This window comes from Ziziphus jujuba, chromosome 5 (assembly GCF_031755915.1).
Source record: "Ziziphus jujuba cultivar Dongzao chromosome 5, ASM3175591v1".
NCBI classification, from domain to species: Eukaryota; Viridiplantae; Streptophyta; class Magnoliopsida; order Rosales; family Rhamnaceae; genus Ziziphus; species Ziziphus jujuba.
In genome coordinates, this window is record NC_083383.1 from 19,563,550 (window position 1) to 19,580,126 (window position 16,577).

The 16,577-nt window shown below is 31.5% G+C and overlaps 2 protein-coding genes across 2 annotated transcripts; one reads left to right on the forward strand and one right to left on the reverse strand.

The window, feature by feature from the left end:
- The first annotated feature begins 3,791 nt into the window (after window positions 1–3,791).
- On the forward strand, window positions 3,792–10,276 carry LOC107421282 (kinesin-like protein KIN-4C). Its single transcript, XM_048475066.2, has 12 exons — window positions 3,792–4,126; window positions 5,095–5,208; window positions 5,283–5,399; window positions 5,480–5,560; window positions 5,891–5,962; window positions 6,089–6,182; window positions 6,281–6,312; window positions 6,747–6,820; window positions 8,515–8,577; window positions 8,693–8,837; window positions 9,010–9,462; window positions 9,735–10,276. Exons 1-12 carry the CDS (start codon window positions 4,010–4,012, stop codon window positions 9,858–9,860), a joined length of 1,488 nt encoding a protein of 495 aa, XP_048331023.2. The 5' UTR covers window positions 3,792–4,009; the 3' UTR covers window positions 9,861–10,276.
- A 510-nt stretch (window positions 10,277–10,786) lies between these two features.
- On the reverse strand, window positions 10,787–15,312 carry LOC107421276 (argininosuccinate lyase, chloroplastic). The gene is made up of 6 exons (XM_048476150.2): window positions 14,830–15,312; window positions 13,884–14,264; window positions 13,638–13,786; window positions 12,733–13,024; window positions 12,253–12,417; window positions 10,787–11,384 (listed from the first exon to the last, which is right to left on the reverse strand). The coding sequence occupies exons 1-6, from the start codon at window positions 15,166–15,168 to the stop codon at window positions 11,136–11,138; spliced, it is 1,575 nt and encodes a 524-aa protein (XP_048332107.1). The 5' UTR covers window positions 15,169–15,312; the 3' UTR covers window positions 10,787–11,135.
- Window positions 15,313–16,577: the final 1,265 nt, after the last annotated feature.

Here is a 16,577-nt window from a genome sequence, read left to right on the forward strand (position 1 = left end):
TAGAGGTGCCTTCGAGTTTAGATCTATTTACCATGACAATCATCAACGACATACCTGCCAAGACAATAGATATGAATATGTTCTACTTTGAAATTTTAGTTTGTTGATAATATTATCTTATCAGAAAGAAAAAAAATAAGAAAAAGGATGCTTTTCATAGAGATTTGGTTTCATCTAAAGGCTCTTCATCCTCTCATATATTGTATTCGTTTTGTAATTTTTAGACATTACTTTATCAACTTCTTTGATCTTATATGTGTTTTGAAAACTACAGGGGTGATGTGGGGTGTTTGCTTTGAAGCATATTAAGTAGAAAAGCAATGATGAAGCTCTTTTAATTGAGCAAAATGACATTGATTGGTTTAAAAAGAAATATGCTGTGGAGTTGTATCTTAATAGATTTTAAATTTAGATCCAATATTTTTCAATTTTACCATCCAAATACATTAGTGTAAAACTCATATAATGACATAGGGTTTGGTCATGAAGGCTAAAATTATACCCATTTTTTGTATTATACTCCATATTTAAAAATTTGTGCTTCTAAATAACTAATTTTAGAATTTTAGAATGTAAGTTTTTTTTTTCAAATAAAAATTTGAAAAAGCAATGCATATATGAAAGAGATATTTTCTTATAAAATATATTTAAAAATAAAAATTGTTACATCTGATGAATAAAAGTTACTAGAAATAAAAAAGTTTAAAACTCATAAACATTTTAGACTTCTACAAATTTCAGTTTTTGAAATTGCTAAAATAATTTGAAAATTGGTACAAATAATAAATGAATAAGCTAGTAGAACACCTATACATTTTTGTTATTCTTTTTTTTTTTTCCTATTTTTTAAGCTTTTGAAATATGATTATTGAATTGACAGAATATATTTCCTTTTGGTTTATTACAAAATGGGCTGAAAAATTTATCATATTCTAAGTTCCGTTTGATATAGCTGATATAAGTAGAATTTTGTATAATAGATATTTTTTAAAAAGAGTTTTTATTAAAAAATTAATAAGTGTTTAGTTATAAGTAATAAGGTTGTATTAAATGCTCAATGAATTTTCATATAAGTTAAAAAAACCACATTAAATGCTCATTGAGTTTCTATATAAATTTAAAAAAAAAAAAAACTCTTTTAAAGAAGCATAAAATTTGGACTTCTCTAAAACAGTTTAAAAAAGTTGTTTTTTTTGTCAATAAGTACTTATTGATTTTTGTTAAACACTTTTATTTTTTAACAAAAAAGCTTTTGACTTTCAAGTAGAGCTTTTGACCTGAAAAGAAACTCTACCAAATAGACACTAAATAAAACTACTTGTATGCCTAAAATGATACATGTACTATTTTTTGTCAACTTTTTTTATTTAAATAATTATTATTTCAATTTTTAAAATATTTTTTTTCTAATTTTTTTAAAATTATTCCATTAAAATGTTCTTCTTAAAGTCTTTTAAAGGAATAATGTTTACATTAACTTAAGAAATAAATTATCTTCCATAAATATGTTTTTTTTTAAATATATATTTATGCAGTGATAAATAAAATATATATTGATACATATATATATTTTTTTCTAGTTCTTTGATTCGTTTCGTAGAACAAATTTCAATTTTTTATTATTTTTTTTATAATATATAGATTTTTAAACTTTCTATTGTTTTAATTTTTTAATATTTATATAGATTTAAATTTTTTTAAAAAAATAAACTTTTAAAATTTCATGGTTCCTGAACTATGCGAAATGTTTCATTATGGTACTTAAATAATGCAAAATCTTAATTTGGTTTCTATCATTTAGTGTGTAGATGAGACAAGCTTAGTCAAGCATGACAATTTGTAAACTTGGCTCGCACATTTTTTGGAGCGATGAAATTCGGCTTAAACTTATAAAATTTTGAGATTCATTTTTTAAGATTGACTTGACTTGTTACAAAAAGTTTGAGCTTTACTCAATTCAATTTGTTTTAAGATAAAAGTTTAGAAAAAATTAAACATTTAATTTATTAATTTTTTTCATCGTTAAACTATTAATATATTCCATTTGTTTTATATAATATCATAAGCATTTAACATTATTAAATTACTATTATAAATATCCTACATGATCAAATTGATAATATAATATATAAATATGTATATAAGTATATAAATTTAAACTATTCATGAGCTATTCAAAATCGACTCATACTTTTTGCAAGTTGAGTTCGAGTGAGCTAAATCTAGATATATTACAAGCCAATCTTGAACTGTTTGAGTTTATTTATAACCATACTATCATTTGATTATTCTACCCTTTACTGTTAACAATTGATTGGACAAAAAATAAGATAAGGACTAATAATTGAGTTTTCCATGTGTTTAAAGATCAAAAGGAGAAGAAAAAAGAAAAGAAATTTAGGAACTAAAGCGAGAAACCTTTATAATTTTCATGCCATAGATTTGATTTTATTCAAGTAATGGTATCATTGAATTTTCTATAATACAAGAAGGATTATTATTACTATGATTATTATTATTATTATTATTTTGGTGTGATGCAATTTGTTTCACCATTTTAAATATTTTGATTCTGCTGTACAATTCAATCTCTTTATTTATTATTCTAGATAAAGAGTAATCTTAAAAATTGGTAAACAATATTTTAATCCAAAATTACTCTAAATATGGAGAGAATCAGATGTAGATCTTTCATTCATTACAATGGCATTATATATAGGCTGACATGTAGTCATAGGATACAATACATAAATGGTCAATAATGCTACAATCAACAACTATGGGAGTTGTCAGGCAAACAAAAAAAAAAAAAAAAAAAAAAAAACAACTATAGGAGTTACATAAGTTTCACAAACCTTGCTTAATATGAGAATAACAGTGGCATCCATATATCATAATAATAAGATATAGATTAGTTCTTCACCAGAAAGATTAAGTTAATACTTGTATATGTGTATACTTTTTGTTTTTGTTGTTCATCATGCATCTTAACTGTTTATATTTTTAAACATCATCATTCTCAAAAAAAAAAAAAAAAATGATAGAATATTATCTCAAAAAATAAAAGGAGATAAATATTATTCTTGGTTTTGGATGATAAACTGGATAAAACGTACATAAAATTTAGTAATATTATAGACACTAAAATATTTATCAAATGAGATATATTTATATCAAGGAAGATACATTTAATAAATAAACTATTAATATTTATATTTGAAAAATTATAGATTTAAAATATTGTAATGGAAGGATTTATCGTAATTGTAAAGGGTATTATTATAAATTAAAAATGATGCATGCTTTTATATTATTGGTTGACATAATTATATATAATATAAACATGAATAAGGGTACTCTTTTCTTATAAAAAAAATAAATAAACCTTTTAATGGACAATCAATCTTTTATCTCATTAGAATTTTTCTTATCAACCTTTAGATTTTTTCAAAAACTAAAATTTAAAAATATTTTAATAATTTAAATGAATGAGTGATGTACTAAATCTATAAATAATAAAATAAACTCGAAACATAATTTTACATTTCAACTTTAATAGAAAAAATATTTTTTTAAAAAAATTAAGAGAGGACCATTTAAATATTAGCACATTATTGATAAATAAATTTGATAATCTTGATATTATTGTATAAAATTATTAAAATTAAAATGTTAAAAACTTTCTAACTTTTGCAAAAAAGAAATATCAGAAAATTTTAAAATATAAATGGCGGCATGGTTTTTCAACGGTCGCTTGATCCAACGTGGCGAAAATTTGAATTCATTCGTTATTACACAGTGCTGACGTGGCACATCCGGTGGTGTCCGGTCAGCCTGTTCTCCGAGCAAAGGTAGAGCAATAAAAACCCACCCACTGAATGTAAGTAGGTGCTTGGCTAGAAGACCTTTAAGCAGCCCCTTTCTCGATCCGATCTGCTAGGGTTTCCTTTCTCGTTTCCATTTCCCAAGTCCATCAAGGAAGGGGCTTTATTCGTCCCAGTGTCAGAAGATGAAGAAGACGAACCGGCGCTCAAAGCAGCTGATCGATGCGTCCCACGCCGATGCTGACATGAAAGATTGCTCGAGCAGAGTTCGCGAGCTGGAACAAGAAAACAAGGCCTTTCAGGTCTCCGATCCTTTCCTGTTTTATACTTCAAACACTTCTCTGATTTTTGTTTGTATGTTTGATTGATTGATTTATTCTTTGTTTTTGGTTTAATTTGTGTTTGTGTGTGTGTGGAGTCTGTTTTTACTGAGTAGATGTAGGATTCTGAAGAAGTGGCGGCGATAGTGTTTGTTTGGATGACGTTAATAAATGAATGCGGCGTTACTTGGATCCTAGGTGTATTTTTTCCGTCTTTGAGAGCTGGAGAGAATCGGAAAATTCCAATTAGTGTTGAGAAGTTGAAAGAATTCGAAATGCATGTGTACCATTATGGATATTGTTAATTGTTTTTTTTCTTACTCAGGAAAATGTGGAGGGGTTTGAGGGAGACGAGTCTGAAATGATTCTATTGAGCTTCGGAGTATCTTAGAAAGCAAAATTTCAGATTGAAATTTGAAATAATGCTTTTTTCATGTTTTGGAGGCAAATCTGCTAATTTTTGTCATCGTCCATTGAACTTGAGCTTATTGCCTTCCTTTTTCATTTTTGACAATGCAGTCCTGCAGTCTCAAAATCAAAATGGAGAAATTTCGTTCTGATTGCGTTAGAATATCTCGATTATCACTTTTTAATCTGTATTTAGAAAAGAGAAATAGCAGAAGGTTATTATAGTGATGTCCTGAATCTGGATTTTGTAGTGAGATAATTATGGAGTTGACATATCTTAAGTACAAAAATCGTTATCGCTTTGCAAAAGTAGGCAAAAATAAGCAACAAAGGAAAAATACATATGTTACTGCATCTCTTTAGTTTGATAAAACCAGTTTAAAAGAAGTAACATGCAAGATATAACTTTAAACCTTTTTCTCTAGAATCTTTTTCAATGCCCTCCCAAACCAAATTGGGTATTTAGTTCCTTCTGGTCGTGTTAGTATATCTTGATTCTTCAAACAATAGTTTCATACTGTTGTTCTGGATACAATTTGCAGAAGGAGATTGAAGAACTAAAGTACAGGCTATCAAATGTTTCATCCACTCCCACTTATAGCGCTGAAAAGGTTAAAGAAGATTATCTCAAAAAGCTGATTGTCCTTGAAGATCAGGTGAATTTATTTGTATTTGTTTTAATGCACCAAATAGATTTTCAAATGATAAGCTTACATAGTCTTTCTTCCAGGTTGAGGAATTAAAAAGAAAGCTAGATGCTAAGTCTCAACTCTCAATACAAAGACCAAAAGGTGACAAAGCAACAGAACAGTTACATCTCGAGATTCAGAGTTTAAAAGCTCAGAAGGTGCAACTTTAGATGTGACATGTCTATTTGAAATTCATATTTGTTTACTTCTACCACCAACACAACTTTATGCTATTTAGGTTCAACTGCAATGTAAAGTCAAGATAGACTCTCTGCAGTTCAGGTTAAGCAAGGCTTCAATGGAAAAAGAAATCCTTCAGGTATACAGAGTTCAACATTTTGATTTACTAATGGTTTAAAATGCAAGGATTGGAAATAAGTCAGATTGGTTGCTTGATTTTCAAAATTACTAACAGCTTGATCCTTCAGTTTTCCTGTAATTATTCTTTGATATTTCAATTTTGACTGTGGTATGTTAAAAGTCAGGTCCTTGGGTTATGTCTTTTAAGATTGAAATTTAAGGTAGTTGCTTGCAATGCTTGATCAATTTTTAGTACATTTAGAAAATTTTAGGCTATCATAATATGAGCTTTTATTAAATCAAGGAATCCGATTTATTTATTTTTTACTGTTTTTCTATGAACTAACAGCTCAAGAAAGAGGGTAGGAGGAATCAATTTGAGATGCATAAACTACAAGATTCTAACCAGAGACTAAAGATGGTATATTTATATGTTTTTGAAGATTGTATATAATGGCTAGTTATTGAACCTTTTCATTATTTTCATTTATAATTTATATGAACTTCTGAAAAACTATCCCTCTCACTCTCTGGTCTTTAATTGTAGGTTTTGCAACGAAAGACTATAGAAGCTTTTGTGGCAACAAAGCGGTTAAGAGAGCTTTTAGAATCTCGAAAGGATTTGTTGCAAAAGACTGCTGGTTAGGAGCATACCTCTTCATTTATCTCTTATTTTCTTTAAACACATGATCATGATTTGCCTCACTTTTCCTCCTATTCTTGGATCAACTGCATATAGGTGCCAGAAATGGGAATAAACCAGCAACTCAGGTATTTAATGATCAAACTGGATACATTTTCTACTGGTATGCTGTGTGCATGTAAATTTCTAATCTGTCAAGATTGGGATTACATGTTCATCATTTTTTTATTTTTTATTTTTTTATTTATTTTTATTTTTTTTAAAGGATGTTGTCTACTGTTAGCATAATAATTACTTATCTGTCTAATTGGAAAGAATTCCTTGCTAAGCATTTCTTCATACTAGTTACTATATAACCAATGAAAATCTAGTAGCCAAAGTGTTATTTGTGGCATGGAACTGTCACATTCGCTATTTTCTTAGGGCACTATCATTTGATTTCATGGACTAGCATTTTTGAAGATCAGATAGATTTTTATGTTATTTGATAAATTAAGAATAATATATTCTTTTTCCTCCCAAACTTTCTGTTATCCCTTATTGTTTCAAATAACTGATGCAGGGCATGGAGCATGAGCTTGAAGTAACAACACAGATACATGAACTATGTTCGGAATATGAAAGTCAAATGGAAGTGTGAGTCCAACTGATATAATTTTAATCTATTTATTCTTTTCATCTTTACTAAAGTAATTGGATAAAATGTTTGTGAATTTCTGCAATTATCTATAAGGTTGATTCATGGGTTTGAATGAGTTAAAAATTTCAGTGATTAAAACACACATATCTATCAGATGAAACAAGTTTATTTCATTTTAAGGCTGATTGGAATTTGTCCAATTAAAATTCTTAAGTTTATATTAATTTTTACATGTTTAGGTTGTAATTTCCTTTCAATATAATGATTGGATACTAGTAATATCCTGCCTGTAGGTTTGATGACAGACATCCATTTGTTTTGTTGACAATTTATTTCTCTTCCTGTAATCGCTTATTTCATTTTAAACTTGATTGGAATTTGTTTAATTAAAATTCTTAAATTTATATTAATTTTTACATGTTTGAGTTGTAATTTCCCTTCAATGTAATGATTGGATACTACAATATCCTACCTGTAGGTTTGATGACCGACATCCATTTGTTTTCTTGACAATTTATTTCTCTTCCTGCAATTGTGTAAGCTTAGATGTAATTCTATATCTATAGTTAGAATATTAATTGCCTTTCATGAAGTGGATATTAGTAAAAGTATATTAAAATTCTTAAGTTTATATTAATTTTTACATGTTTGAGTTGTAATTTCACTTCAATATAATGATTGGATACTAGTAATATCCTACCTGTAGATTTGATGACAGACATCCATTTGTTTTCTTGACAATTTATTTCTCTTCCTGCAATCGTGTAAGCTTAGATGTAATTCTATATCTATAGTTAGAATATTAATTGCCTTTCATGAAGTGTATATTAGTAAAATTATCATTGGTAGTTGGAGTTATAATTTCTTTAGTAAAGAACATGTAGTGGGATTTGACATTGCTACTTGCTAGAGTTGGTACTAGAAAGTTATGTTTTGACCTCTCATGGTGTCGTTATCAAATTATCAAAATGATGCTGTTTCAGGCAAACAGCATTTTCTAGAAGTAACAAAACTTTTTTGCTTATATGAAATTTCAAGCCAAGCTTACATTTTGTTGTAGAGGGTAAATTAATTGCTATTGCTTTGTCATTATAGATACTTTATCCTTTCTATTAACACTCTATTCTCGATAGCTTTCCACCATTCAACGTGTGAATGCAGGAATTTACTAGGTTGCCTGTAATGATCCTTTTTCTGCCCCTCCCCACTTCAAATTTTGTTGAATTGAACATGCTTTTTTAGGTGTATTTAATAGGGTTGACAGATCATGTGACATTTGACATGTTTACTGAAGTTAGAGTATAGAGAAGAATCGCGTCTCTGGCTTACTAGACTTGGATTTTTATTTTGGGACCACAGACTTGATTTTTATTTTGTGACCAGATTTATCTTTGGCATTTACTCAGGATGGAAGAGTACTTAGTGTTGCTGCATTCTAAAGGTGGTGGTGTACCATGTTAAATGGTTAAATTACTTGTATAGGGAAGAAGAGAAGTCGTAGGTGGTCTAAGTTCACATGAGAACTCAAAACTTTGTCTGTTTGGTATTTGATTCTTGGATCTTGTTTGCTGGATTTTTACCAAATTTAAAAGTGCCTCAGTAATTGCTAATTTACCAATGCATGTGGGGAAAATCTTCTGTAACACATGAAGCAATTCATGTATTGATTTTCATGTTTTGGCTTGGTTAGAATGGCTGAGGAGATTGCTAAGCTTAAGGAAGAAGTGGATATGCTGAAGCAAGAACAGTCTAGGTGAGAAGTTTGGTGCTGATAACCATCCAGCAACATTGTTGTGTTTTTTTTTTTTAGGGCAATGTGTACATGGCCTTCAACATACTTTATTGAATTATTTTCCCTCTCTTTTAAGATGCATATTGCAGGAAAAAGAAGCTGACTCCTTGGGGGAGAATCTAGACATAAAAGAGCTGAAGGAACATTTAGTTTGTCTAGGCAGTTTGCTTGGGCAGTTAAGAGTGCAAAAGTCTAAACTTGATCAAGGAAACAAGTCACAGGTTAGTGCACTGGACATGATGCTATACTTAATTAATTGAACATCCATTTAAATATATATCTGGATATTGTTGTGTGGGTCAGAACTCAGAAATCCATTATAGGATAATTATGCATTTACAATTTTAAAGATAACTCGACTCAAAATTGTCAGTTAATTATTCTTATTATCAGGATGTTTCGAGTAAACTCTCATTTTGTGTCACAAGTGGTAATCGGTTAATAGAGGGTGCAAATACAACCGAATCAGAACCTTCTGAACAAAGTAATGTTGTTAGGAACAAACTTGGATCAGGTGTATGCTGCTCATGTAGCAAGAAGTCTTTGTGCAAAACAACAAAATGCAGATGTCGCCACAGGGGTGGCAGCTGTGGGACATCATGTGGTTGTGCAGCCTCTAAGTGCAGCAACAGAGAAGCAGTGCTGATCCATTTGAATGACTCACCAGAATCACAGATTGCTGAAAGCAAAGCTAATTCTCTAAAGATTATTGAAACAGAGAAGATCGCCACAGATGCTTCTCAAGGTGCAATGCTACTTCAGAGTGCTCTAGTTGATAAACCCGTTGAGAAGAATGTCAATCATGAGCCAAGCAAGAAACCTTTATCTAACATTGGTAACATATTGGTAATCTTCCTTAACCCTAAAAGAAGTGAACTCGTTGTGTGTAAAAAGAGCAGTCTGCTTACTCTCAAATGCGCTTACTCTGCTTTTCTATGCAATAAATATTTTTAAAATGCTTTTAGCTAGTGATTGTTATCTTCTGGTTGCAATTAACCAAAATCTTACTCTGTGCTTGCTAGGTTCTATTCTGATAGCATTTCATTGTCCTGAATCCACAATTTCATTTTACTATTATCAATTTCTTCCTGATTGCTGACCAAAAAACACTGCTACAGGCCAATCCAAATGGTGTAAGACCTGAGGGGAGAAAGAAAAGGCAGAAGCCAGTAATTCAGCTTGTTACTGTGGATGCACCTTCCTCGCTTGCAGAGAACGTCAAAGCCACAAAAGAAGCAAAGTGAAGTGCAAGCAGATCTTCCTTTGAAGTTACCAAGTATTTTGAAATCAGGCTGTCTCAAATAGCAGTAGATTGAACGGAAATTCTGGTCTGCCACATTAATTTCTTTGCTACTAATGTGTTATATGATCCTGCATCAAGAATTCTAATCCTGCTGACTAGGTGCTAATGCGACAGAGCTATATTCTTTAGCATGGTATTCATGAGTTTGGTCCCTGTTGGAAAAATTGACCTATACTGAAAATTTGGACATGTAATTTGCCGTAGTAACAGTTTGTTACAGTATGTGATTACTGAAGAGGGAGGCTTCTACGAGAAATGGTTTTTCAGGTTTTGGATAGAGTTGGTTTTTCAGATTGTTATGGTAAATCACTTGTATAATTGCAGTTTGACAACCAAACAATAAATTTTCGTTCTACTTTTTGTTTGTTTGTTTGATTTTTTTTTTTTTAAAGTTTTTTTCTGTGGATATTTGAGATTTTATCATTTTAAGTTACAAATTGAATGAAATCTTATTCGGGTGATATATATAAAGGATTTTCTTTTTCTTTTTCTTTTTTAAGTAGGAAAATAATTGCAATCAAAGGTTTTCCTTTCCATATGTCCAACAAAGGGATTTAAAATACTCAACTACTCAAATAGTCAATTTTTGAAATTGAGGTCAGATTGTCAGTTTCTTTAAAAGACTTTGGCAACTAGTATAAGTACTTGTAGCCTCCCAAGTTCCTCTCAACTCAAAGAGAAAAAAAGAATCATTTTTCAAACTGAGTCCTGCATGCATGGATTAAACTCAAAAGTAACAAGGTCAGACCAAGAACGCCCATCTTGCAGTCATCCCACAGCAATCATTTTCCCAAAACAGTAGATAGATTTTTCGTTCTGATCCAACATTCCAAGCCCTAGCCCAAGGGAAAGAGTGGTAAAGAGACATTTCATAAACACCTTATATTGATTCAAAAAGTAACTGTCCCCAGTAGTTCTACAAAATACATACACTACCACTCTGCTATTCTACAGCAATGCTCATTAAAATTTTGAATTTTCAAACTAATTTAAACTGAATCAAAATCAGTCTAATGTTGACAGAAACTTAAAAATCAGAAGCACTTCCGGACGAAAAAAAATTGCTCCTTTTCAGATCTTTAGCTAAGTTCTAGTGCTTGTGTTTTTAAGATCCATCGATGCTATTGCAGCACCATTTCAAGGTCTTTAACATAGGTGTTTTCAATTGTTACCACAATCAGCAATGAATATTGCTGGGATATTCGTTAATTAGGCTTTAGCTGATTTCAAGTTTAGCCATCCAGTAGCTAAGTTGATCTGCGACACATGCTGATCCAGTTGAACCATATGAGCAGAATTTCTCTACGGCATTTTCGACTCCAAGAAATTCATATACATCTGTATCAAACACTGGATCTATACTTCTCATCTCATCCATACTCAAGTCCTTAAGCTGGCAATTCTTTGAGACACACAAGGCAACAGACCTTCCAACTATATCATGAGAAGTTCTGAAGGGCACTCCCTGTATAAAACCGTATTAGAATGTGTGACAACTGAAAAAATGAATAAAATTCTTTACAAAAACAAGAAGAATTCGAATAAATGACAAAAATTAATTTACAACTAAATCAACAGCATACAGGTTAAAAGAAGAAAACAGGGTAAACAACAAATCACTATGGTTTCAACTTAAAACCATAGATACAATTATGGAACAGAATCACTCCCTTATGGACTCGATCAATTGGAATAACATATTGAGTCTACTGACTGTATCATAAACCTTAAACAAGAGACAAAATCTAGGCAAACATGCCAGTTTCTCTGCAGCTCATCCACTCATCCTAAATCATTACATTATTATTCCTTGCTTCTACAGCATATCTTTTCAACTGCCTAAAACATAATTTACAAATCTACAAAAAGAGTATTTCTTTCCTATGTCTTATATCTCTCTAATCAAGAAAATTTAATGGTTAAGAGTATTCATCCCTATCTTTCTCAACTTCTCTTACATGACTTGTCTCTACTTATAACATGTCCTCTCTGGTAACAGTTCTATGAATACAAAATTTCATCTCCATTTTATTGAAGTCAGTTTACTACTATTTCACCTAGTTGGAAACAAAGAAATGCAAAAACTAGATTAATAGCAAATGCAAAGACCCTAACTTCATTATTAGCAATTTCCTTTTGAAAAACAATGAAAAGTAGGCTATTAATTAGAACAGATTGATCAAAAGACAGACATCTGACTATAGAAGTGCTGCTTCAGTTTGTTGGTTGAAATCATTAATTCAAGTAATGTTTAAAAGCTGGGCTTCTAAAATTAAGAAATTTTAAGCTCTTAAAATTGGTGAGAAAAAGGTTGATTCGCATATATCAATTACCTTCTTCACAAGATAATCAGCAAGTGTTGTAGCATCAAGATGACCAGCTGGTAAAGCATTTTTTATTCTCTCCTGATTAAAAGTAATGTTCTGTGCAAACTCAGCTGACACTTCAAGCATCCCCAATATTGTCTTTACGCTGTCAAACACAGGTTCCTTATCTTCCTGCCTCAAAAAATCAGGTTCTTAATCAAAAGCAAACAACCTTAAGACTACAGGAAGAAAGAACCAAAACATAATTTAAGTTAGATAGACATAGCATGATTTTGTACATTTAATCAAAATTGAATTTGGCATGCATGTATTATGTTTAGGAGTGGGATAACGAAGATTGCATGTGATATATGCAGCTCAGACCAAAATATCATTATGTCAAGTTAAAAGCAGACAGGTAAAACAAATATCCCCCAGACCCTTACATAGCTTTCTTCAATGTATCTTGACCGAACAAATGAAGAATAGTAAAATGAAATATTATACCTGCAAATCACGATTGTAAGCAAGAGGTAGTCCTTTGCATAGTGTGAGAAGTGTAACAAGGTCTCCTACTACTCTAGCAGACTTTCCACGAACAAGCTCCATAGGATCTGGGTTTTTCTTCTGAGGCATGATACTACTTCCAGTAGAAACAGAGTCACTTGGTGTAATAAATCCGAACTCTTCTGAAGCCCACAAAACCCATTCTTCCCCAAGTCGAGAAAGATGAATTGCCGTGATAGAATTAGCAGAAAGAAACTCCAAAACAAAATCTCGGTCTGACACCGCATCAATACTGCCAAATAATGAAATTAACCAGCTAATCAAGGAAGCCACATATCCCAACGCATGTAAAGACAAAATATATCACATGTCACTTGTTAGATTGATGCATGTGCCAATTGACCATGAAAGTCTTTTTGCCAATTAACAAGTATATATCTTTAGGCTCTTGAAATGCCAAGGTCAATGTCAACACCATATACAACTCTATGGGGAGTCATCTTTAGTCTTTAGTCTTTTATTGATATTTAAGATAGCATGGCGCTTTAAGATTAATAGGATGGGACTCTGGCTACACATGCTGAGCCTTTTGTTGTTTTGGAGAATTTGTCCTCTGCCTTTTTGTGTTTTAGCACCATTTTGTTTATCATAATTATAAAACTAGGGAATAACCATGGAAAATAGGTCTAAGTGTGTGTAATGAGAAGAAAGCAAATTCTCAGGAGTATCATTATAGACTCATGGACAACCAACTGGATAATTAACCCATATGGTCAATGAAGCACGAAAGATAAGAAGTTACAGCACACAGTGCAAAGACAATGCCAAGAAACACTCATGAATCTTAATACAAGCTAAAAATATGAATTTTCTGACTCCTCCAGAATGTAAAGCAAGAAACATGCCTGTTACTCATAGGAGCAGTGAATCCTAAAGCCTCGGAAGTCATAAACCGATCAATTGGCAGGCCAGTGCCAGCTAATGCACAAGCACCTAAAGGGCAGAAATTCAACCTGGCTCTGCAATCTAGTAAACGACCAGCATCACGTTCAAGCTACAAGATAAACATAATGAGCACACTATTAATTACTCTGGGAATCAAACAAACTAGGAGATTAAGTATAGATTAATGTTAGATTAAATCAATTTACCTGCTCAACATATGCTAAGAGGAGATGTTGCAAAAGAACAGGCTGTGCCCTTTGTAAATGTGTATAACCAGGAACAATAAGGCCTTTATTCTCCAAAGCCAAAGTCACCAGTGCAACCTGAAGATACTTGATTCGTTTAATAATCGAATCAATTGCATCTCGACACCACAGGCGGAAATCAGTTAAGACTTGATCGTTTCGACTTCGAGCAGTGTGAAGTTTCTTTGCAGGTTCACCAATCATATCAGTAAGGGCTGCTTCAATGTTCATGTGCACATCCTCTCTATCAGTTCTCCACACAAACTCACCATTTTCAATGCGCCTCTCTATCTCATCAAGCCCTTCAAGAATACTGTCCTTATCACTGATGCTCATCAATCCCTACAACAAAATGAAATAGTGTTTTATGTGCTTTTAGATGGTAGAAGATTATCTTAACAATTCCAAAACTACTAATTCAAAACAAGCAATGCTTCTTTCTTAAAAACCAACAACATTATACATAAATATATATATATATATATACATATATATATATATAAAATATTCATGTTCCTACAGCTTCATTGATATATTTCCCAAAAAAATGTGAACGATCATGCATTTATATGTGCCTCTCTCTCTCTCTCGCCGTATGTGTACACATGTTAATATGGAAAATGTCTCATTTGTGGAACTAATTCTCAGAAGGACAAATAAACAACCAAACTACAAAGTTACTAACCATGCAAATTAACATAAAAATCTGAACTTGACTGAACCAAGAACCAATTCAAAACTAAAATTGAGTCCCTGGTGCCCAAATTCTCCGCACATTTCTCCCGCAACCAAATAAAAAACCAGTCTTAAGACACTCAATCGAGCTACTCGTTTCCAGCCGTTCACCTACATTTTCCCGGAAACCAAACATTCCCGAAAATAACAACAACATCAAAGACCCGAATACCTGTTTGGCGAGCATAGAAGCGTGGGCCCTACTCCCCATGATATCATGCTTATACAAGGCCTTATCAAAGGAGATGGACTCCGTGAACCTCTCGACGGCGTCGGTGACGCTTTCCTGGAAACGGCCACCCCAGAGTTTGTTCTCCTTGGGTTTGGGCTCCATGGCCGAGACATCACCAACCTGGGTTTTGGCAGCGCAAACCACCTCTCGCCCGAGCATATTTCTGCAAACCAAGCCCAGAAAGGACCGAGGACCTGGGGCCAAGTAGGAGTTGGAGGAGTAGGACAAGGAAGACAGTAGTGAAGTGGTTTTCGGAGAGAAATGGAGAATGCAGTCCATTGTTGATGACGGCTATATTTTTGGAGCTTTTGACTGCGGCTGGCTGTTTCCGACTCGCAGGTTTTGAGATATTGTTTGTTTTCGGGTGCTTACATGACCCGTATCCCGGTTAATCCACAATTTACTGGATAACTTTCTTTTTAATAATAGGCTGTTGTTGCTAAGAAGGTGGACATCTAATTTTACGGAAATGTTGGTGCAAATATTAATGAAAACTTGGAGAAAAGAATATGAAAACATTTTTATTATTATATTTTTATTATTATTATTATTAGGATAATTGGCATATTTTTCCCTTGGACCATTTTTGTTTTTTATTTTTTGGTATTTGGATCCTTGAGCTGGCTATCATTGGCAACAATGGCCCTCTAAACATATTTTCATCAATTGTCTTGATAATTCCACTTGCATGTTATATGCAGTGATAAAAATATCAATATCGATGAAAATATTAAAATTATAATTTTATAAAAATATAGATAAAAATATTAATAAAATTACGGATTGTAAATATTTAATTTATAATACATATGAGATAATTAATATAGTAAAATATTATAAAAAATATAATAATTAATCTATAAATATTAAAAATTATTTTAAATAAAAAAAATATTGAGCTCCAAAATATAGAAAATTATTTGATAAATTCAAACATAGACAATAAAGGCCAACTATATAAATATTATATCTTAATTATGCTAATTGGATTATACAACAAGTATATATTTTTTTAATTAAAACAAAAAATGTATATTTTTCAATTATATTAGAGAAATATTTGTTAGCAAAAAAAATATATTAGAGAAATATTCCCTACTATCCTGCAAAGATTGACACCTTTCTATCTTTTGTTGGGAAAGAAAATGACATAGTATTTGGATCATCTATTCTTATATAATATTTTATTGATTAAAAACAAATTAACATAATTTTAAAATAATTAAGGTGATTTAATATTTTAATTCTTTTATTATAATTCTATCACAAGCAAAAATATTTGTGAAAAAAATATTCAACAAAATAAAAAAATAAAAGGAATGATGAAGACAACGAAGACAGCTTGTGATAAGGATAATTCATAAAAGAGTTATCGTGAAACAAACACTTTGGGCTGGGCTTGGAGTTGATTGAGATTGAGATATAGATATTGGACCGACAAATTAACGGGAACATTTCTATCTTCGGTGGAATGTGCAGATTCACAATTAACCTATACACAAAAACAGCTGCACGTGTAAGCAGTAAGACACGAACCCATAAATTATTTCCCCTTTCTCCGTTTTTATAATTTTTCTGGTCAAAAAATTGTAACAATTTCCCATCAACTTCCCCCGTAAACTCTTCGCTCACAATTTTCTCTCCCAGTCAAAAGTTTTCACTGTCGGTGTTGATACTCGGTGTCAAAA

Bases quoted from the DNA above. Each gene is read 5' to 3' on its own strand.
- LOC107421276 (XM_048476150.2), bottom strand. From the start codon at position 15,168: ATGGACTGCATTCTCCATTTCTCTCCGAAAACCACTTCACTACTGTCT. The intron at 14,265-14,829 runs GTATTCGGGTCT...ATTTTGTTGTAG, and splicing joins CTTCTATGCTCGCCAAACAG to GGATTGATGAGCATCAGTGA. The intron at 13,025-13,637 runs GCATGTTTCTTG...ATTATTTGGCAG, and splicing joins ACTGCTCCTATGAGTAACAG to TATTGATGCGGTGTCAGACC.
- LOC107421282 (XM_048475066.2), top strand. From the start codon at position 4,010: ATGAAGAAGACGAACCGGCGCTCAAAGCAGCTGATCGATGCGTCCCAC. The intron at 5,963-6,088 runs GTATATTTATAT...CTTTAATTGTAG, and splicing joins CTAACCAGAGACTAAAGATG to GTTTTGCAACGAAAGACTAT. The intron at 6,821-8,514 runs GTGAGTCCAACT...TGGCTTGGTTAG, and splicing joins TATGAAAGTCAAATGGAAGT to AATGGCTGAGGAGATTGCTA.